Source organism: Gymnodraco acuticeps, unplaced genomic scaffold, assembly GCF_902827175.1.
Source record: "Gymnodraco acuticeps unplaced genomic scaffold, fGymAcu1.1, whole genome shotgun sequence".
NCBI lineage: Eukaryota > Metazoa > Chordata > Actinopteri > Perciformes > Bathydraconidae > Gymnodraco > Gymnodraco acuticeps.
In genome coordinates this window covers 3553069-3578148 of record NW_022990940.1, presented here as the reverse complement: position 1 = coordinate 3578148, position 25080 = coordinate 3553069, and the positions used below count along the sequence as shown (strand labels likewise).

At 38.9% G+C, this 25080-nt stretch overlaps 1 protein-coding gene across 1 annotated transcript in view; it reads right to left on the bottom strand.

The window, feature by feature from the left end:
- Window positions 1-17915, bottom strand: part of agap3 (ArfGAP with GTPase domain, ankyrin repeat and PH domain 3) — a 132572-nt gene extending 114657 nt beyond the window's left edge. Inside the window, exon 1 of the mRNA XM_034234404.1 lies at window positions 16950-17915. Coding sequence (XP_034090295.1) covers window positions 16950-17319 — 370 coding nt within the window. The 5' untranslated portion in view covers window positions 17320-17915. The remainder of the gene's footprint in view (window positions 1-16949) is intronic.
- Window positions 17916-25080: the final 7165 nt, after the last annotated feature.

Genomic DNA, 25080 nt, shown 5'->3' with positions numbered 1-25080 from the left:
AAACATTTACATTCAACATTTAAATCCCGCTCAAAACCAGGACGGCTTGGCAGTTGGCGCATGCGCAATTCATTTGCAGTTTCGACGCGGGGGAGTGTGGTTGTCTCCTCTCTGCTCTGACTGCAGCAGCAGCTCTGCTGCGGCCAGGCAACAGTCAGTCTGAGCGCCTGTGAGTACTATGGGAGGGAGGCGGGGCTCACGGCAGCACCGTTAACTGCAGAACAATGTGAGTCTCCAAACACCAGAAAAGTCGCTAATAACACCATTATAAATCGCTAGATTAGTCGTTAGTCGCTTTTGACACAAATAAGTCGCCGGAGGGTTTGGAAATCCGCCAAATTTAACGAGAAAATCGCCAAGTTGGCAACACTGTCTAACTGTCATTTTATGTGGTTTTTCGATCACTGCACTCAAAACCCCTGGTGGCTAAATTGAGGAATTTAAGAATAATAATTTGTTGTTTAATAATGACCGAATTGATAATACATTAGGAAATATATGTAGGCTACTGCACTTACTAATCATGGTTTCCAGTTGATAGATTGGAGGCTTTTTGCATACTTTACAATTACAAATGAATAGGAACATTCTGAAAAGAACACTGATTGAATTAACTGATGAATTCCCAAAACTAAATTATTAAAATCAGATGTTGGGTATAATTGTGCTAGTAAAATGTCCCCTTTTGTCGTGATTTTTTTTTATAAAAGACACGGATCATCTGATTTAGACACACATGATTCAATAGAAGCAGGATCACATGTTTATAGGGTTGTTTCATAACGATATTCTTCACAAAACTGTTTCCATGACATTGGATGTGTCTAACACGTGCACAATTTGCCATTCATCATATCGTAGATTTGTATCTCTAATGCCTTTTAAGATGATGTTTGTGAGGCCTCCTATTACAGTCCAAACTGTCCATGTCAACATGATGACAGGGAGTAATTAAAAGATGTAAACAACTTCCAAACCATTCTGAAGTTGCTACGGAGAGCTTCAAACGGCTCCAAACCACAGTCTCTCTGACCTGACTGCAGCACGACTGTAGATCTCTATCAGCCCTTAAAAATCAAAGCCAAAGGGGTGTGGGTGTTGTTTTTGAGTGACACACCGCATGAGTCAGTGCACATGTCAAATGATAAACACTTAGTGCAAATAATGAATGATAAACAGCAAAGTTCAGACCTGCAACATAACTGCACATTACAACCATGTTTGCATAAATCAATACAATAGGAATTATTTACCAAGTTTATTGCTTCTTGATTCCAGTTTGAGTTCATATGATTATTGATATTACCCTGATCAAATAGAGATATGAATGGACTTTGTGGTGATACCAATGTAAGCATTTCTCGCAAATAAGGGTAAAATCACGAGCTTACTGTCAGTTCCTGATATATCATTTCAAATAAGGAGTGAATACTGTTGACTGATTTTGGTCTACTTCTTCACAGAATAAAAAACTCCCTTTATTAACGTGATCCTTTTTATGACAGTCAATCTTGTCAAATCATTTGGCTTAACATATTGTCATGTAGGACACAAGAGAGGAATCTTCATTTATGGTTACATTTTGTTGTCCCTGTGTATAGTAGACTTTCTGATTTTGAGTTGCTTTACCACTACTATGATCATATTTGACTCTTATCCAACAGATGACTAAATAAACATTAGGAACACAATTTAAAGTGCCATTTCCATCACTCGAGCCAGGCTCTGACCACACACGTATGCTCACTGTATGGAAATTCTGCTTTAGAAGAGTATCTTCCACTGCAGCAAGGCCAGAATGTACACAATAATTACATGGTTGGTTTAGCAAGAGAAGATGTGCAGGCGGATTGGGCAAATTGCTACGTGTGAGGAGTAGCAAAGAAGTAGGCCAGCTGAAAGGTTGGCATCCCCATCTGGGATCCTCTTTGGGAGGTTATCATAATGAGCAATCCCCACGCTCTAGAAGAAGATCCAGAAAAGACCTCTTAATTCATCAGCAGTTCTGCCCTGGGCCATATGTGCCTCTCCTTTCACAGAGCATATGACAGAAATAAGATCACTGGATATTTATATTCAGTACAGAAATCAAAAATTGTTTGATTTTTCAACAGATTAAAAAAAGCCAAATCAAAAAAGTTAACATATTAGGAGGGTTATGGCTGCCTGCAAAAAAGGCATTATATTAGAAAATTAAACACTTTTGGCATTTTAGCTTAAAGCAAATATTTGTGTACTTTTATTCTTTTTTTTATTACCGTGTTTGGCTGTCAAACACAATGTCCAGATGGCAATTGCAACAAAGCACAACCTTACTGATACACAAGTACTGTATAGCAGCTGGCTTTTAAAACTACTGAGGGTGAGAGGGCAAAAAGGTAAGACTTGGTCTGCTTGTGGATCCCAAGCGCAGATGGTGAAACTCATAAATCAACCCAGTATGGCAGGCTAGCTTCAAACATTATAACTGTACATCCTGATATGAAACAATACATATTTAACTGAGTTGATTTTGGTCCGTATTTGTTTGGCTTACCTGCAGAGTTGCAAGATGTTGGGTGTCCATCAAGGTGGGGCAAAGGCAGCGAGAGCATGAAGGAGAAGAAACAAAGAAAATCAATGAGAAGTTTGATAGATGTTAAGCTGAATATAAATCAGATCAGACATCAGTGGGTTACTCAAAAAGACAAAAGGGTCTTCAATGATGAGTCGATTACATTGCTATGCCTATATGTATACCCTTATATAGTAGTATATGACCCCTGAGCATACTCAATGACATATCCATCAAATTCAACAATACGTGAGTAACTTATTAGGGCTCGACAGTAGCATGTGCCAGGTTGTCATTGGCAACAATTGTAAGAAATTGCTAATTTTTCAGAGGCAACACCCTTTTGAAATATAAAACAATATAGACACCAAACATTCACCCCAAAATAAAAACATTTTAGTCTTTGTTGAGTCAGAAATATAATATATATAATAAATATTGCTGTTATAGTCGGACTTAAAACCAGATGCCTTAACTTGGGTTTTCACGGGCATCTGTTCACTGTCAGATAGAGAAAACTCAAATTTGAAAGGCAGAGAACGGATGGATAAACAGCCAATTATTTGCTAGCTAGATTCATTTTCCAGAGATGTGTGAAGAACATTGACAGCAGCTGAACTACTTGCATTTTGTAAACCAGGAATTGAGGGTGGATATGTTAACTAGAAACTAATAATTGTATCTTAATTACTCAAAATATAAAAAGGGGACAAAAATGGCAACAACACTTTTAGTTTTGTCAAACTAAAGCTGATGCAATTGTAAAAGTGATGTTTACATAAAATCATTCTTCTCAATTGAAGGAATAACTTCTTAAGGGAATACTGTCAACAAATATCTGTGTTCTTGTCATTGTTTATACTGTTTTGTTCTTTTTATTTGAGGCAAAGTGATCAAAAGTTTGACAACTTTCAAAAATAAATTCTCAACAAGTTTTGTCTCATTAGTATAATAATAATAATGAGTGTGTCAGTTGAAAGTTTGGTGTGTTGACAGTTTGTTGACACTTGCCTGTGACATCCAAGCTGTCTAAGGTAACTCAATAAAGGAGTTGAATAATCTATCTCAAATAAGAAATGAATAATTCATAAAATCATCACATAGAAACACAACTTGTCAAGGTATGATGGTTGACATTACTGTAAGGCAACTAAGGTAAAACCGAATATGTCAGACGTCAAAATGTAGTGATACATTCAACCTTTTCCTTTCAGACTGGGAATCCTTTATATTGTTATGCGTCAAAATTGAACAGAAACATTGAATGAAATCCAACACTTCTTTAATAAAACTGTAGATAAGATGACATTCCTGTTCAGTGACATCACATCAAAGTATCAGAGATGTTCCTTATTGAATGTAGGTAATCTTTAGTCGTGCGGTTCGATCCCTCCAGTGAGTGGGCAAAATCTGCTGACGACCAGATGCTTAATTGAGTAAGTGGATTATCCATCTATCCTTTCTATCCCAGCCCCTACTCCCTTTGCTGTTATCATACCTGATAGAAACAGACCTGACGTATAAAGAAATCTCAGATGAATACGTCACACTTGTTTGTGTCACTGTCTTGCATTAACAGCAAGTTTCTGCCCATCTAGGTCAGACTAACCGAGGACAAGTACATTTCATGAACAATCACACCATAAAAGAATAAACTTTGCTTCTCTACTGCACGAACATGATTGATGTATTGGGTAACAAAAAAAGTTTTTTTCATACAATTCTGAGCAGAGAACATTTGAAGTCCCTGCCATAGAGGTTTTCATAAAAGGGATCCAACAAAAATGTTAGTGAGAGTGGGTGTTATTTTCTCCAGATGGAAACGAGAGGATAAATTATCCAAGACATTCAAACAAGGCTCTGTTTAAATAACAAAACAAGCCTAACTACTGCTTCCATGTTTTGGAATAAATAATGTGTATAGTGCTTCTTCTTAGTTGGACTCCATCTCCAATAACTCATAGTCATCAAAAACCGCACCATGTTTGGCCTCTCAGCAGTTATCCCCGTCCTTGAGTCAGGTGTTGCATTGCTCAGCATTGGTCATGTGCAACCTGAAGAATTGTTAATGACTCATCAGCATACCAGTTAATTCACACATAGCATCATCTAATAGCCTGCTCAGTTCCTCCTGCAGTCAAGATGGGTTTTGAGTCATTGTGACCAACAAGACATGTGTACAAGAAAATCAAGTCGTGAAAACCAAACTAATACCATGGTGGAAGAAGGTGCAACAAACTATTGCAACTTGGAACAATTACTCTGCCATCAACTTTCTCAATCTTTTCTCAATTGATCTTTGTCCATAAATTCAGAAGTGTGAGATATTTCAATCTTCAAATTAATCAGTCAAAAAACCTAAATATGAAATCTACTATCATATACGACAAAGAAAACATACACTGGAGAAGCTTTAACTTGAACTGTTGCCTGAAGAAGTGGTTACAGGTTTGAAATTAGTTGTTTTAATTAATCAACTAATTGTTTTAGCATAAAACGTATTGTTACCAAGTCAGAGAAATTACCTCTGTTCAGTGTGAGTGTGTTTGTCAGCAGTATGTTGTTGTTTAATGACAGACGGGTTACTTCTCAATGCATTCTTTCACCCTGTGCATGCTGGGACGTGTTTCACTAACTCAATAGATATGGGAAGTTATTGAGTTAACGTATAAGGGTAACTGAAAGGTTAAAAGCCCCTCATCTGCGAAACAGTAGATGAGGTGTAGATGTTTTGGAGCGATGATATACTGCTGAATTATGCCATCAATCCAAATATACCACATCAGTAGCTCAGGATCAGATAACGTCAGAACGACCTACCCCCTGAGGACTCTATTTGATGATATCCGATCCTTTCTTTGTCAGAAATAAGGATGTCTAGTCCTGAACCAGCTGCAAACAAAGGCGCCTGGGCCAGCAGTCCTTGTGATCCAGGGGCAATTACCTGCACAGAGGCTATAGAGATATTGAGAGGCTGGAGTATAAACAAAAGGTAATAATCCCATAAAATAGTATAGTTTGATTCTGCCAGACAAGCAGTGTTAAGAGGTTTTTTAGACCGCAAACTCAACCCCAATTCCTGACCTTCAGTCACAACATGACACTGCTCTAATACCTTGTCCCTCCCACCCCCACAAACCGAAACTCCCATTATATCCATATCCTCGGGGTATTGCACTCAGCACACACCCATCCAGGTCAGGTCAAAGGCCTGTGTGTGGGGATATTCACACATCAAGAGAGTACCACATGCACACCACACACACACAAACACGCTCACGCAGAGCTACTCCAGCCACCTACATGTGTTACATAACATGCCACTGCCTACCCATCCACCACCAGATCTACACTACACTCAACCACAGAAGAAGATGCATCACAAGTGCTCCTACAATGCAGAAGTACACGATTCACTGAATTCCCCACTTCTCTGTCTTAAAGACTCATATCAGACACAAGGACAGCTCCACTTACTGCTGATGCTAAATATAGAAAAGCTCTCAATTGCCAGCCAGCTAAACGAAGGGGTCCCATTTACTAAAAGCCCTATTGGCACGAGGAGACCACGGGAAGATTTGTTTTATTGTGTTAACAGACAAAATGTAGCTTTGAATTAGCTTGGACCTACATTAGCCGCCAATTATTTTCAAGGCCAAAGCCAGATTCCAAGCCAGATTCTGACACAACAAAAGATACCTTTTTTATAGTGGAGGGTCTCTTGAAGCCAAATGTGTGAAAAGCCACCATTTAGTAGTGTGAATATTTTCAGAGAGCCCCTCCACAAACATTCGCAAAGTGAGTTATCCCTCGCTTTAAACATAATGTGTGTGCAACTACTCGCATTTGGACAAATAACACCGAGCGCTGCAAGACATCAGCACGGTGCCACTGAGAAACCAATTTGCTGATGAAGTAAATGTCCTGTAAATCTTGCAAAATGGTTACAAACGGCTCACTATGCTTTAACACAGCAGCAGGGTGCATCTCTAGACACCAGTTGGTCCAATTTCACAACAGAATGTGCCCAAGAGCACAACAGGGCCTGAGATGTAGTGTGTGGCAACACAAGTGTCATCATTTCTCCCTTTTAGCTGTGGAGTATTTTATTCGAAGCCGGTCTGCAAAGACACATCGAGGCGGAGCTCATCTCCTGAGAACAGTGTCAGGCTGCTGAACAGTGCACTTTTCACGCCAGACTCCTGGATGAGGAAAATCTGCTCTTCCAAACCGGAGCGATTGAGAAGCTTCTCTGACACAGCCCTGAGCAAGACTCTGAAAAGCTTATACCAAACAAACACTGCAGAGTGTCCCTTCACAAGATAATGATGGGGAAGATCAGTTTACTGCACTGTCACTTATTCAAAACACTGCATTTAAAAAAAAAGGACCAAATGGTGCTTGGCGAACACTGTAGCATTCTGGTAACCTTTTTCTTCCAAATCTCCATAGTAACATAGCTCCTAACTGGCAGGCTATACAAAATATGACTGTTATGAATTACTTATCAGATTTTATTTGCCTTCTTATGTTTGCTCTTGGCCTCTTGTGTCCTGGCATGTTGTGGCCTGCTATAATTTTGGCTGAACCGTGAGATAAATGTGCTGTCTCGTTGCCAGAGGGCATCCTTGCTTGCACTCTTATTCATGATTTATTCATATGTATACAAATACTGCAGCACTTACGTCATTAAACTCCCGTCCTTACACACAAAGAGATATTAACCGTTTTGCCTCTGGAAAAGTAGGAAAATTAAGGCTTAATATGCCATGATAAACTTAGACCAAAATTCCACAGGGGAATAATGCATTATCGATGTTTGCTTACCACGAGTCATTATTTGATAGCAGAATGGAAACAAAATGACTCAGAATTGAAAATATTATCACATTAATCATGGACTATGGGTACATTATGAGAAGCATCTGGTCTATTCACCGCTGACCAAAGGGTCCATTCAAACTGAAATTTAAGAGCACTCTGAATCCCACAATGGGAACACATACAAAGTAAGACATTAAAAGAGTGGACAACATTTGGCCAAAGAGTGTCACAGGAAGTGAGTTATTTTAAAGCTTGGAGCCCATATCCTGTCCTCAGATGTTGAGTCCAGAACGGGGCTGCGATGGTGTTTCTAGAGGGCCTGTTGTACATGCAGTTCACATACCCCACCACATGACACGAAACCTGGGTCATGGCCAGGGGGGATTCAGCAGTGGAACAACTTTAGGGTTATTCAAGTCTGGGGAAAGCAGGAAACGGGCGTATAAACAATAAATGGGGGTCACATTACATTTCCTCTACAAGCGATTCCCACAGAATAACACTTCACAACAAACCCTACTTAAGAGTTTGGCTATGATTCCCAAAACAAGTGATCAAAAATATCTCAGATGTAAGCTGTGTAACAGATGCAGACACTTTGTTAAAACCAACTGTCCACTGCAGCATTTATTTTAACAGTTATAACTACATTTACTTTGTTCACATACACCAACAAAACAAACTGGGATAAGAAGTGCCTGGCATGTTGCCTGAGTGAGTCCTTTGAAGGCAGCAAGCACAAGGCCAGAGGACATGCCACAACACCATCAAAAACAATGACATCTACAAAAGGAATGTAGGACCTGGGTGATAACGCTCAGCTGGCACATGTTAAACAAGCTGTACTGACAAGAAGTGCAACCTCAGAAAAGCAGTGCTGACAACGCTTACACTATTCTTAGTTAAATTAAAATAAACTGTGAAGAAGTGATAAGTTATATAAAGTAAGGATATTCTATTAACAGCAAAGTGAGAGCAAATGTCAAACTGCTGCATGCACACGTTTAGCCATAACTACTATAGACCAATCCACAGGAGGCAACCCTTAGGGGGGCTTAGGCAAAAGATGAAAAGAACAGAGTTTATCCTCCCAAAATCTGGTTTATATCTAGTTTTTAAAATATCTGCGGGTTAATACTCAGTTAGGTAAAAGCTGTAGTAAAAGTACTACATAGGGACACAGCAATTCAACCTTTTGCCCATCACACATCGGACTAAAAAAGTAACTTTTAAGTATCACTCCACCAACCTCGTGCAGAAACAAACTCTTAGCAGATTGCCTGACGCAGAACACTGTGACATGTCCCTGAGCTCTTTAGGGAATTACATTGAATTTCCACAGCCCTGAATCCTTTAAATAGCGCGCGTGTACTCAATTATATTTCTCTCTGGGAGCAGGCATAGCTGTCTTCTATCAATAAGGCTATAGCTAGCTGTGTGCTGGCTTAGTCATACTCACCATTATGGCCTCACATACTGTAGGCAACACTTCCTTTATCCGGCATTTTCCTCTTCAGTGAAGAAACTTAGCTCCCTGAGGACCAGAAAAGTCCCCGTAGGAGTTTTCCTCTTTTCCTAAATAACTGGATAACCAATATAAGATCAGTGCTTGCTTATTTAAACATTGTTTTATAAATTACAATATGCTTCTTGCGCCAGGTAGATTTTTTGCAACAATTCTTCTTTCATCCCCAATTAAAAGTGATCTGAATAATGCCACAGTTGAATTTCCAGAGACAAAACCTGTCTTAGATTACCATTTCCATTCTGAGGACACTTCATACCTCACCATGATCCTCTAACCATCCCCAACCTGGATGAGGCCAGAATCTTCCCACAGTTAGTCACGGGACTGCTGGCAGGCTGAGGGGACTTGGAGGCATATGCGCCTTTCCATCTGTTGCTCACTCACGGCTTTCCAAACCCCTTCCTCTCTCAGCAGCCATCTGCTTCCAGCCCTACCCCACTGGCAGGAAACATGAGCACTTCCACCATAGGATACGGATGATGCACAAATTGAAAAAAAAATAAGAGCCTATAGCATATTTTTATTGTCTCTGAAGAAAATAATAAAATGACGACAGAGGGAATTATAAATATCGTACTTTAATATTTTTTTTTAAAGTAAACACGTGCTTGCTTGTTGAGTTTTTCTTTTGTATTAGGATAGCACACAATAGATACAGTAGATAGAGCAACTGACATACAAAACAAGCCACTTGAATACAAATCCTTGGGCTTTCTGTTTTCTGAGATTTTATAGACAAATTGTTTAACTTGGAAAACATTTGAAGATGTGTTGATCATTAAGATCATTAGAGTCAGCATTGATCTAGAAAATTGTTAAAAATGAACCACAAAAACACTTATCATTCAAGAGAAAGTAAAGCAGCACATTCTCACAGTTGAGCTGCTGAGATTCTCATATCCTTGGTGATGTCGAATCGATATTACAGTAAATGTTGTTATTTAATTGAAGTCACATCTTCTCAATTGGCCATATTAGTTCCAATCTATCATTGTCAATATGACATCATGATATATTCTCAGAAACTCTACAGTTCCCTCATTTTTCCTTTTAATATAATAAGGCTGCTTGATGCTGAACAACCACAGATCCATGTATGGCTGAGAAGAACATATTTTATTCAGTATTGAAAACCCAGTGATTTAAAACGAACCAAGCACAGAATATCAATGGCTCTTCCCTTCAATAAAACATTAGATCAGTACTACTCCACACGAGCCATTACAAATCAGAATACAACAAATATAAAACAACCATCTAGTCTCTGCCCATAAGAGATTAGGGTACTCGTTATAATAATAGAAAAACCCTGACCAGCTCGACCCCACCCCTCCACATTCAGAACACAAGAAAAAAAATTAGCTGTCCATCAATGGGAGAGAGAGAGCCTTTGTTCAATGGCACAATGGAGGACATTCTGTTGTGGAGGATAGCGTCACATTCAATAAGCCATGCCATAGTGCTGCAGCAGGGAGAGGACAGCAGGGCTGATGCAAAAATGGCACTCTGACCCCACAGACCTCCCAACGCTCTGTTTACAGCCCACCAATTCAGCTCATCTCCACTGACAAGAGTCGGGTGCCGTGTTAAAATGGATTTCAATTGGGATGGAGGGAATGCTCAGAAGCTGCAGATGACAGAAACTGTATAGGCTCAATCACATAACAGGGAGTCTTTTGAGAGTGTGACATGTGCAGGCCCCGTTATCTGACGTGCATCTGTTCGGGGAAAAGTCTGTTACTACTACGCTCCCAAGAATAAACCTGTGACGTAGACGTGATGTGAAGTGTTTTTTCAACACATGGCTGAAACCTGAGACTCTCCATGCTTCACACAGAGGTGCTTCAGTTGTTACAGATGCTACAGAGCGAGGATCTGACATTATCTTAAAGTGAACGGGAAATCAGAAAATAAGCTTTTATCAAGGCCCGCTTTGGTGAGTTGACATTGGCGCTGGTTGCACATTTCAGGTGTTTGGAGTAATCTGTGTTTCATCACATCAAAGAGGCCCAATAAGAGCTTAGTGTTGGAAGACCTTTGAGAAATGAGTCAATAGTAAGCTTTAAAGTCGTTTTTGAAATTTGAAAAGAGCCAGGAGAGCAGTTTCATCCTGCTTCCAGTCTTTGCTTCCAAGCCAAACTAATCTTCTCTCTATAAAAGGAAATAAGTGAGAGTAGTATCAATCTTCTCATCTTAATCTCACCAATGCCCTGTTTCTATGGCATAATACAGATCGGCTCCATTCAACTTGACTCTCTTTAGGTACCAGTTTCTTTATCCACATGTAACTGCTATGACAAGGGGGCACTTACTGAATCCTTCTATTGGCAACCGTACAGCAAAAGGACTGCACTTTGTTAATTGCATGGTGTAGTTCCGCAAGTTGAATTTTTTGTATGTAATGTTTTTTTTTAAAGCAAGTCTAGTTTACTTGATGACAAACACAATATGGTGGTTCGAAGATATTTGCAATATGTCTGTCTTGTGGAGGTGGCATAAAAGGGTTGGCATTTGAACTTAATATGCTAGAAATTGTATGTGTTAAAGGCCTCAGAATAAGGGAAACATAATAAGTGTCTAAACATTTCTGAAGATACAGATCTCAGTGTTTAACCTATGCTTTCAATGTGGGTCAGTACCCAGAAAAACGAAATAACAGGCCATAGTTGGGCCTATTCCATGCCTCACAGATGTATTTAGATGAGGATTTATTTAGGCACAAGATTTACAACTAGTAAATACTTACAGAGCTACTCTGTAAACACCAGCATTCCACATTAACAGCAATTTACATCGGCATACCCTGTGAGCAACACAGCTGTTGGTATTGACTTACATTTCTAACTCTATAACAGTTCCTAATCCATTTTTACAGATATGTTTTAGAAAAATAATGTGCACATTGTTGGGACTTTACTTGCCAGAAGTAGCAACGGCATCTTCCCTGACACAGATGGCCCACAGTGAGAACTGTAAGCCAAGTTCCTCAAATCATATTCAAACCACACAATCATGCACGTACATCTCAACCTTTAAACAGTCACAACTCATTGAAAAACCTCTGTAAACCTACATATATAAAGCAGCATGTATTACATATGTAATGAATGTTTATTTATCAGGACTTTGTTTCCCATCATGATTCTTGAATTAAAATACCAACTCTGTATTACTTAACTTCTGCTGCATCATGACAGCTTGTGGTCAATGAAAACAGTGTTGATTAAGATAATTCAGTGTTTTATTTCTCACTGGCCATGAGGAAATCAATCTGGCTTTAGGAGCATTGGGAAGATGCATTATCATCATTCCGTGCTTTCTATTAGATGAGCACTCTACTTCACTCTCCTTGGCAATCGACTACAAGAGAGATGCAGTGTGTACCACGAGCTGCTGAGGTACCACACAATGCCGACAGAGTGCTGTGAGGCTTCAGTCTGTGTGCTTTTTGTATCGCTCTGTGTCGTCCCTATTGCTATCTGATCACACAATGTCACATTGTGCAGCCGTATTAGTCCTTTCTTGAAATCCCATGCACCCCTCTTGAGTAGCAGTGGATTTAGGTGACTGCCCTTGCTCTGACATTGGACTGTCAGCTGGAAATATGGATGTCAGCAGGAGCTTTTTAAGTTTTCCAAAACACAGTTATTGCTCAAAATGCAATATCATTACATCAATGTACAGAATGAACACTTGGCAAATGGAAATCATAACCTTCTGGTGAGAAAGTGTGATGCCACTAAAAAGTGTAAAGAATGTACTGTATGTGCTTATTTACTTCATATGCGTGGCGTGCATGCATACATCCACGTATCTATTTAATTAGCTGCAGAACATCTTTAAAAATCTAAAGAACATTATGCATGTTTGATAAGAATACCTAATACCTAAAGAAAAGTATTCCCAGGACATCTTGTTAATGGAACACTCCTCCACATTGAGAGAAATAGCTAAAAAATATAACTGGAATCACAGTACAGACAGATGGCGTCTCTGTCTTCTTATCTCAGTGATCTGAATTTTATTTACAACCCTTTGTGTATTTTAACTCCCTAATCAAGTATCTGATCCAGGCTCTGGCAACAGTCAGATGACTGGTGTATTAACAGTACTGTTAAAGGAAAGCTTTAAGGTTTATAAAAGGAAAACAAGTTGTGGCAAGTCTTACACAATACATGTTGTGCAACAGTACATTAACAACTTTTCTCATTGCTATTTATGTAATTCTTTGGCCTTCAACAAACTTTTGCCGCAGCATCAATGTCACTTCCCAGTGAGGCTTGATGATGGCCACTGGCAAGAACACTGGCCAGGGTAATTGCTGTGATGATTAACAGAGCAATATCAAGAAAAGTGACAGATTTGGCTTTTAATTATAGAAGCTCTTTATGTTCCATTAAAGGACACAGTTACAAAGAGTTCCTATAAACCGGTTGCTCATGGATGAAGCAGTCCTAGACTTAACCCCCGACTAAAGATGTAGTTTAACTGGCACAACCTTTGAAAACATTTGATGGATTAGGCCAAATCGCTGTCCACGAAATTGCATTTCTTAGTTTAGCCTGATTGATAAAGGATTGCCACTCTAGCAACCCCAGCATCTATTCCCAGGGATTTCATAGCATATGTCAATAAAGGTTCTCAGTCCTTCGGGTCACAAATCCCATTGTGAATAGTATTGTGATTTCAAACCAAGCAAAACCCCCAAAAGTCCAAGCGACCAAGTGGTATTCCTGGATAGGAGGACTGATTGGCTTCCGGGGCTCTGTGCAAATAATGTACGCAAGCTGCCATCTATGGTGTGTGTGTGTGTTTGCGTGTGCACTGTACCTTTTGGAAAATTGGAGAAAATAGGCCCAAAAGTAAGTTTTTGCCCTGGAGCCCGAAACAGATTACCCAGCCATGCCTCTTGGATTAGTACTGAAACATCTTCAAGACTTTAAGTGAATCCACTTGCCAACCACTTAGCTCTACTCTATATTATGGGCAATGCCATTTTGCTTGCGCATTTCCTGTCCTGGTCACTCTTGCAGCTTATCATCAATTACACACTTGTATAATTTAGATTAGCTTTATCTTCAGTCCAGTATTCACAAATATTAGTCTAATAATATGAAGGGAATAGAACAAATAATATTTGGAAATGATCATATGAATTAGTACAGAAACCAAGCAGCACTGCAAAATAACAATATACAAAAAAACACATTTCTTGTCATCATTATGTTAAGGGCTTATTAATCCACAAAACAAGAGGGGAAACCTTAGTAATAATAGGAATACATTTTGTAAGGACTGTAATTTATATTCATTCTTTCTTCAACATTTCCAGCTAAATTCATGAGGCACTGGTTCCTTAGCAACAGACTCTGCAAGGATGCAAGATTGAAGAGGAACAGCTCTGCAGTTCCTCTGAGCAGGTGAAGACAAGACGGCCAATGTCTCCTGTTGCAGCTCTTCAAAGCCTCTTGAAGTTACCGTAATTAAGGCAACTGCATCTAATTTAACACCATGAAAACGTACCAGAATGTACATCAAAGCTAAAGCAATGGGTTATTTTTCCCCAAGAGGACATCCAAATCTGTTGTGCTTTCTGACATTACAGTGTATGCTTAGAAATATTAATTCACTGCCTTTCTTCATACACATAACGTCAAAGTTTACACCATGCAGGCTAACAATGTCTTGCACTGAACCATGAATAAACGATTACAGGGCGAATACTTTGCATTTCTGCTGTTTTGTTGTTTAGCAGTGGATTTTTGCTTTGGGTTAAACATTTCCCAGTTGTAATATGTTGTATAAGCCTGCAGGTGTGGACACAGTGCCACAACTATCCCAGTCTTGTATCTATTCCCCAGGATACCTTTACAAATACAAATGATGTGATATCTTACTGAGAGGTTTCGTATTTCAAACATCAACAATAAGAATCAGGTTTAGCATGCAGCACTTTAGAAAGCAGGGGCTTGCTAGTTTTTATTTGGGCTAATGTCCAGTCAGGGAGAAACTTAAAGTAAGATTTTATTTTCTAACCATCAGAAGCCACATTAATGCAGTATATGTTGTGTTTTGAGAACAATACAAAGATACAGTGGCCTTAATAGTAAAGTGTAACACCACAAAATCCCTCCTAAAACTACTTTTATTTGTCTATGACATCATACAACATTGGTTGCTGAGGGAGGAGTCCTCCTTGAGTTCAAGTGTTTGCTCATATTTTACAGATTTTTTTTAAAAGGCAAACAACGACCTTTCTGTTTTTAAAAAGGTACATTTAAGAGTTAACTCACAAAAGGCTCCAGTGTGGTCTTATCAAGATACAGAATAAAGACATGCCTTTATTGAGCAAATTATGCAACAATCCCAAAGGCATCATAAAAAAGGGGAATCATCCGTTCCTCAAAAGGTCCAGCTGAGACACCACAGGGCCCACCAGTTGTTGCTTGTTTTCACACAAGGGTGACTTTCATCTTTTATTTGGATCCATTTTAAACTTATGAAGACTGCTCAACCCTCTGCTTCAGGTTGTATGGTGTGGTCATTATTATGATGAGTTAACGTGTTGAAGGAATTTTCAAAACTCAGAAATATTATCGAGGAATTAACAACGGCTAATCAAGGATAACAAATATATATATATATCCCTGTCTGCTGTGCCATTTGCAAGAAACATGGAACATCCTAAAGCATGTTCAGTGTTGACTACGCATCAGATTTCTTATAATAATGATGAGATCTTCTGTCTCTTGATAGTTATTTTGAATTGTTTTGTCAATAATGACAACATGTCCATATCTTTCATACAGTTGCGTTGTCTTTTTTGAAAGCATCTAACCACACGTTTGATTAATCTTGGCCATTGGCATGCTCCAACTGCATCACCCTGAATTAATGAAATGCTTAAATTGTACTCATCACAACTAAAATACTTAACCGTTGAAGCGATGCCATTACAATATCCCTCTCACTGACAACTCATCATCTGTGACAAAAAGCTAATGTTACTGAAACTTAATTTTTGAAGCATAATTGACAACTTAACATGTTGCTGAATTATAACGGTTACTGCTTTTAAGATAAACTGCCATTATTATCCTTTTTTCCCCCATTTGTGTGTGTTTGGATCAAGATAATGCTTCCAAAGACAGTATTAGAGCAAGTGGTGCAAACATGTACATTCAGACCATTGCTGTAATACTCCCCAAGACCCCTGACAGCTCCCTTTGATGGACAGTCCACTGACTTCTGTGTCACACAGCCATGGATTGGATACATGGGCGGGTAAGTAGCAGGGAGAAACACATGAGAAACCACCACCATAATTTAAGCTGTTCACATCTTGACAGTGCATCATCATCACTTGTATTTGACAAGCTGCAGTAGCTGGTTTACACTCACTGTCATCCTTTCTGGGTCAGATAATAACATTTGGACTTGATCTCCAGTGTGTGAAAAATATACCCGGTTATGGCTTTCCAACACACTCAAAGATGTCCATCATCTCTACTGGCACATCATGTATTCTCTCCTGCACCCTGTGTAACAATACTGTGTGTGCCTCAGCATTGTTCAGAGCAATAATTAGTTTGATGCAACATGTGACTTAGCATTTTCTGCCTCTTCTCCACTGACATGGGTTCAAATTAAAAATAGGGTCAGACTGTAGTGCATTTGAAGCGTTTCCTTTGGCACATGCCATTGAACAGCAGTAACAGTCACACAATCGCACAGACTGCCTCTTGTGAATGCAATTGAACATCCTATTGTTAACACTGCAGTGTATGGAGGCAATTCCCTTATTGAGCAGGACTATGAAATCGGCTACGCCCCCAACCGCCACAGCCTCAAAGTGTGATTGTTGACACTGTGCTTTGCGCCCATGACAATGTGTACATAAAAGGAAGGGAAACGAGACCCCCCCCCCCCCTCAAAACAGACACTAAAACACAACCCCCCCCCCACCCAGCACTCACTGAATGAGAAACACCAAACGACAGCGAAAAACCTAGTATGACCCCCCCCCCCCTCCCTCCTACTCACCTTCAATGGAGATTACATGCTCTCGGATCTGGTTCTGCAGGGCCAGGTCATCGATGCGCTCGATCAGGTCGTAGATCGCGTAAATGTTCGGGTGGACAGACTCGAACCGATGGATCTCTGCCCTGATGGCCGCTGAGTTGGACAAAACAAACTGCGAGCCCGCTGAGCCGGCTTGGGAACCCTGGCCAGAAACAGTCCCCGACCCGAACTGTCCAGCCCCTGAGCTTGCAGACGATCCGGATCCGAACTGGGACGGGATGGACTGGGGCACCGGGACGGGTACTGGCGCTGGGACCGTGCCTGGAGTGGGCATGGCTGGCTGGGACTGCTGCGAGAGACCGGACCCTGGGACGCTCGACTGGAAATTCATCTTGCTTTTTAGGAGCGACTAACTCTTCTCTTTACAACACAAATATGAAGACTAGAATTTGGGATTCGAGCGATGCGAACAAAAGAAGTCCGCGCGAAATGATGGTGTTGAAAACGATCGGCGCAGAAGCATCAATAGTTGTTCACCAATTGCAACAAAACGAGGCTCTTGCTCATATTATTAAAACTTGACTGTGATTCATTTTCCGTTTTTTGGCCAGATCTGTCCACGGCCCTTTTTGTTCTGTGGCTTACAAACCCGCAATGCCTACCACTTGGACACTCCTCTGTGGGCTGCACCGCTGTGTTGGTGAACGCCGTTTTCCTTAGTTGCTCTGTTTGAAGGAGACAATGGGCTAGGCTTCAGCACGGCGCCCTGGTCCACTGCCTTCAATGCGTTGTTTCTGCGCTGAAATGAAATAGCGTTTAGTCTTCTTTGGTCCAAGTGGTCCCTGCCCAGCGCCCTCCTCCGCATGCTGAAACGTCACCCAACACGTAATTGTACTTGAGATGGGGGAGGGTGTGATTGGATTTGGTGGAGGGGGAGAAAATCGCAACGTGCACATCATTATAATAACCTACCTGACAGTTATGCAACCACACAAAAATGACTACTGCAAGATATACATGTATATGAAATCATTTTGGGAATATCATCCGTTGCTTGTAGCTGTTATTGTGTCGATTAAAACAAAAAGCTTGTATTTCATCTGTAGGCCCACACTTTCACTCGTACGTGCACGCGCACGTGGACGCGCATACACTCACAATATGCTATTTGTTTAGGGATTTATTTGCAACAACATCAATTATGACACATTATGTATTCCCTTATAACTCTAAAATAGTATATGTTTATGTTCTACTTAATATTTAAAAACTGATGGATGTCAGATTCAACAGATGACACAACAATGGCAAAATACTGTTTATCTTTTTGACTCACAAATGTAAATTGTATTCAATTAAGAAATCATGGTCAGGATAAGTAAAATTACATTGGGCAAACCATAAGAAGGCATGCATATAGGGGAGTCTTATTCTGTATTGCACACACCCTGGTGTCATGGTAGGCCAACCCTTTTCCACCACAGCATCCTGCATAAAAAATCCCTGCATATTCAACATTTATTGCAGTAATGACTCTTATTAAAGTGGTGTGATATGGTTCTTAATGAATCTTCCTTTACTTAAAGAAAACAAGAAGAAGATACAGAGCCACCTGCTGGTTTGAATGCACATCACTACAACAGCTGTTCAAGGCCAGATGACTGTGACAGTCAGTCAGAGCTGTCCTGTTGCAGCATGTGGTGTTGCAGATAATGTCTGATCAAACAAAGGGACAAAAGACATTCATGTATTCTATCATGTGTCTGTAATATACTCTCAGGTAAAGTGTCTCGCATTCTTTGTTGCAGGAAAGAAAACTGCGCAAAGATGAAAAAGTTATATATAAAAAAAGTAATTTAAATATAATCATTGGGGAAAAAGAGTATTATGGCTCCTGAACTCACTGCCTGAGCAGTGAGGCTATTTTCTCCCACGCCTATATCACAAAGGGCAATAATACTTTGTTATTATTTTTCCTCCCAGTATTACAGTTCGAAAAACAGCTTCAATCTAGAGGTTAAAACTGGTTTTCATCAGTGTGTTGTCCATGGGACTTACTCAAAGATGATTCAGAAGACACTCATTTTAGCATTTTCTTTTGAGTTTTTAAAAGCTGTTATCTTAAGCAATAATAAGCAATAGTTTCCTATACTTTCAAATGGCTGCTATGTATAAACTGAATTTAATGCTTGTGAAAGTCTGTTTTTCTTTTGTATATTTATTTAATGATCTGCTCTGTTATGTTACCAAACCCGTTGTGACAGCATGGATGATGATGATGCACATCTCCGAACAGCTGCAATATGACACATCACTTTTTATTCTTCAATACAGCAGGGTCACTTCTGAGAAATTACACATTCAGTAGCATGAATCACCTGCTTGATTTCTGTGTCTTTATTTTGTGCTTCCCCAGGTGCAAGGGAGATTTACTCAAATCCTGTGGAGCCACTGTTACGTAGCTGTTTGCCAGCTTGTTAATGCTCTCGGCGTGACTTTTTAAAACATTGTCTAAATCTGAAGAGACATATTTACCTATCTTTATGTAACAATAAGCCACTTCTGCAAAACACTTCATGTTGTGAGCGTTATCTTCAGCCTTCTGCCACCATCTGTTGACCAAATTAGGAACTTCCCCTTCCAAACCCATTACCATGCTCATCATGTTGCACTCCATTTTAGTGTAAACAACATTTATAAGCAGAGATGATTGTTTAATCTGGCTGTAGAGATTTTGTCACTCTCCAGTTCATTTCACAGCAATGTTTTGTTTATTATCAATTTGCATAACAATTACCTGCCTGTTGGTGAGCTCTTCTGATAAATATATAGCAGCAGGAAGCAGAAGAAGAAATTGTTGGATCTCAAACAACTTCACGTAACTGATCATGTGCAACTTGTAGGCCTTACTCAGAGTTTCCTGCTCTCTGCACTTATCATGAATTATGTAGTTAATTATCTGGCTCATTTAGGATGTATTGGCACATGATGATGTTGGCTCAGCCATTATGTATTACATAATTAGCAAAGTGACACAAGAGTCGCCTGCAGGGCTCCACTTTTTTGGCAAGTGGCTGACCAACGTGTTGTTATATCAGTAAGTGTAAAACAAGCTATATAGACACTAAGGTAAACAACATTGTTTTCACACCTAATACTGCAGACATGTCTGTATTTTATGAATGTATATCTGCGGATGTATTTATTGATCTTACTTTTGTGTATGTTTTCTACTTGAACTTCTTTTCTAAAAATCCTCCAGTGAACAGTTATATTCTATTCTATTAGAGTTTCACTACAATCACAAGACACTAGCACATCTGCTTCTTGTCAATACATGTAAGGTACAATTCTAATGCTACTGTGATGTCCATATCAAATACACTAAACTAAACACAGTTTTATGTAATAAGTCATTTCTCACAGCAGTGTATAAATCAGATATTATTTGATGATGGCCAAAATGTTATTGAATGCGAATAAATGTCATTTTAATTGTTTTTTCAGACATTATTATTTAGTCATTTACAAATGAAAGCACAAATCTACATCAAACACTTACAGAAAGAAAACAAGAGTAAACACTTTGTGATTAATTACGATTAACACTTCATCTTATCTTTCTTTTTTTGTTTGAATAAATGTCATTATATGAAATAAGTTAAATGTCAGTTTAAGTCTGTTTCACAGCACTGCATAATGATCTAACTATTTTGGTGTCTGTATACGCCGGGATCCGGAGTCATGGATGATCCTGCGCTCCTCTGTCCTGGATCTTGAGTCGTGGCTGTGGTCCTGGATCATAGGTCCTGGATGGATATCCTCGTAGATTCATCTTCCTATTATACACACATGCATTTCCAAACATTTGGACTACCTATGTTGCAAATGTATTATCTTTTCAATTTACACACGGCATCTATTGCACGTCTGTCCGTCCTGGGAGAGGGATCCCTCCTCTGTTGCTCTCCCTGAGGTTTCTCCCATTTTTCCCTTTAAACTGTGGGTTTTCTTCGGAAGTTTTTCCTTGTACGATGTGAGGGTCTAAGGACAGAGGGTGTCGTATTGTCATACTGATATTTTGTACAAACTGTAAAGTCCACTGAGACAAATGTAACATTTGTGATATTGGGCTATATAAATAAACATTGATTGATTGATTGATTGATTAACCTTTTCGAGCATAGTATCTCCCAATTGACTCATTTGGGGTCTTGATCCAAATGATCTGCGGAGCCTCTGAGAACTGCCCCCGGACACTGGGAGGCTCCATGAATACCAGAACAGTTTCACTGAGGCACAGCGAGAAAATAATGAGAGAGAGAGAGCCAACATGTATTAAACCTGTCTGAATTATTGATTCTCAACTTGCAGATCATTCTGGCTGATTTTTCTCTTTATCTTGATAAATCATTGCGGCATTAGGTTAGTCTTTAAAACATGTGTCACTATTAAACAGACCCAGATTACAAGGCTTTACTGTAGATCATTTGGAGCAGGTCTCATCATTTTGAATGTATCCATCAACCGTGGAAGAGTCGAGAGAAACATATTCTGCATGTATCATGCAAACTGAATGAAGTGAAATACCATTTGTATTGATCAGATGAAAAACCACAACTTAAAATGCACAGAGGCAGCTGAGCAATGGACTCTTGTGGTTATGATGCTGCTTGAGGACAGCAGGAAGGAGTTATATTTCAACTTGAATTTGATCATCTTATTTATTTACTATGAAGGTGTCTGTGCTCAGTTAGGACAAATAAGGCAGTGAAATCATATAAACACTATATAATTATTAAATGTATAATAATGATATCAATTGTGCCCCCTTACCCCTCATTTGAACTCTTGTGCGTCATTGACACCCACAGTAGTCAGACATAATTCAAACAATGACACACTGTTTCTTTTTTCTTATAATTTCTCATGAGTTGAGTTTCCTGTCTGGGTTTCAGCTCAACATCTCTCATACCATTTGACATTTTAAAATGTATTTAGATTGTTTCTTTTTGTTTCTTCTTTCTTGCAGGGTAAATCTTGACCCCCACAAGACTTTCAGTTTAAATAAAGGATAAACAGGCCAAAAGGTAAAACCACGGCCATTCACTTTTACTTACAGGCAATTATTTGTATAGGGCAAGTCCTGTCACTCATTTGACATCTCAATAACTAAATACATGTGACTTCTGTTGTACACAACAAGGAGCAAAGTAATGTTAATGGTGAAATTGAAAAATAATCTAAAGCTGATGTTATTGACACCCCATTTACTTTTGAGTTGTATACTCATTAGATATAGCTGAAGTTATTTTTTGAGCATCAGTTTAACAGAAGGCAATTCTCTTACATTCACATACAAACACATAGTGAAGTGATCTGTTTTCAAAGGACATTCAAGTCTGGGTGAACACTCCCTTAACATGTCTCGTAACGCATAACACATAAATACTAATATTTCATAAATTACAAACATCATGCCAAACAGGAATGTATGAAAGTAAAAAGGGTTTCTTAATAAAGGTAAACAAAACATTGTTTCAATTATGTCTGAGGGCATACTGATTGAGTCACATTAGAGACAGCATCATGTTAAACTGCACTAACTGCAGTAGGAAGGAATGAGTCCCGATTGATTCTCTTTAGCGTTTGAGCACTCTAGCCCGCAATCCAGACACATTAGTTTAAACTACCATCAAAGGATGCAACCAGAGACAGTATATAAGATGTAACCAGAGCGGCACAGAGAGCCACTCGCCTTCATAAGCCCAGGCCTCACAGAGATTTCAGATAGCTGCGTCTGGATCAGGCCAGTAACGCCGCTGGCTGTTTCAGCTCCTCTCTCTTTTCTATTGCTCACTACAACTTCAATTTCTATTCTTTCAATATATATATATATATATATATATATATGTTTTAACATTTTAAATTACTTATCCTATTATTTTTCAAGTTACTTATATTTTCAAATGGTTAAGGCATTCTTTTTTCCCACTCAAATTAAAAAAACTCTAAAGGACCTTGGGAAATGATACTCAACACAGATTGCATTGCACGTTTGTCTACCGATAGTATCTCGTTTTAGTTCGTACAATTCTAGAAATTAACACTGAGAAAATGTGGGGACATACAAGAAGGTAACCCCAATGTTGCTGTTTGGGGTTCCTGGAGACCCTGCACCTTGAACAACTAAAACTTTGTTTGTGAAAAATGCTTATATAGATATTTCATTTCATTTTAATATGCTTGTTTCAGAAAATGATGCATTAGGATTTCTGTAGTTGTGTTACAGTGTTAAAACATTTTAAATAGTTCCCAAAGAGAGTCAGACATCGCTGAGGTCTATAACTGACGGACATACGTCACTAAATAGGATAACATACCATACATTTACATGTCCGGGAATGACTTTTTGGCAACAAATAGACACACTAGCACTTGCACATATACCATGTGCTTATATGGGGTAATAATAATACCTTATGGTTATTTTGGCATTTTTGTTTCCCACATTCATTAAACAAGCTCTGTTTGGGGTTTTATACCCTGATCACCTGGTTAATGAACTGCTTCCTATTTACTACTAATGCAGTGCAGCTCAAGGTTACAACCCAGTATATGGTTACAACACAGGAGTGGAGCCTTTCTAAGGGTTATAGTGACCTCTTGTACAATGACTTCATGTACTTTACAAGAGTTTACTGTAGGTAAAAAATGAGAGTTTTTAACTGAAGTGATATATGGTGGTGTGAGGGATAATAAGAAGATAAAGAAAAGGGTAACACCCATTTGTTTCCACTTGATGTGTTGGGTGAAATAATTGATTGTGCAACAGTGACTTCTACTGGACGTTTGTATAATAAAACATTACAAAGATTTAAGGGTCAGTTTATCTAAATGGCAAATAATAAAAAAACAAATAATAATAATGGGTTTCATTTATAATGCACTTCATATTTGAGTTCAAATCTGTGTGCTACAAGCAGTGAGCATGGAACAATATAAAACAGTACACAACACGGTAGAATTTAATAAAAAGCAGTAAAAACAAACAAAATAAATAAATTAAAGGGTAGTAATAAATAAAATAAAAGGAAGGAAAAAATGAATAAATACAAATCATACATGAAAGGTTATTAGCCCTATACTTTGCTGTTGTACTGGAGGTAAAGGCATACTTTTTATTATTCAATTTATGTCACGACACATTTGGGGACTGGGGCTTTTTGTTTTTTATCCACTTGGTAGCAATTGCATTTGTACTTTCTAAAAAGGTTGCTGTCAAAGGTTGCGATGCAAAATGGGATGAATTACAGCAGTCCATTAATTGTGGTCTGCAATAATCATATCAAGTAAAATCAAACTTTAATCAACTCAGGGGCTCGATGAAAGACATGCCAATAGCCACCTATAAAAAAGGACCATACAAAAAACAGTAGGCCTATTGATGTTTGTTCGGGGGATGTAAGAAAAGTTTAGTTGCATACCTTCCTTATATACCAAATAAAGAACCTTGAACCTTAGGGGTTTCACTCAGATATTGAAAATCAGTTGCTGTAACTTGGGGTGATTGTATATGTATTTTTGTTACTGTTCGTCTTCGAATCCCTAAAAACACGTGTTATATGACAATGAAAAACGTATAATTAAAAAAAACACCTTTAATGCAAAACAACCCCTAAACTACCTCCTCTCTGCAGCATAATAGGATCGTCCACACACTGCAGCCTGGCCTTAACCACACCCCTTCTCATGTTGCAGCAAAACACTCGACAGCGTTTTTTTCCTTTAATTTCCCAGAATACACCTTGAAGTCCAGTGACGAAAGCAAAGAAACTCGACACAGTTGGAAGAGCCGGATATTTTGAACTTATTCTCTAGTGTGCACATCTTTTATTAACTTAATGAATCATATAGTAGGTTTATATGTCTTGTATGCAACACAAACACTTTGACTAAGAATACGTCTGTATGTAAAACACTTAATATAAACTGTATTATGGTAAATAAAATGTAAAATAATAGATTTTATCTGATTCTGTCTCTGAATTTCTATGATTTAAAAAGACAACGGAAAGCATTGTTATGGCAAGCCAGTAAATAGTTGGGAATAAATAAAGGAATGTTTTAAAACATATAGCCTATATACATT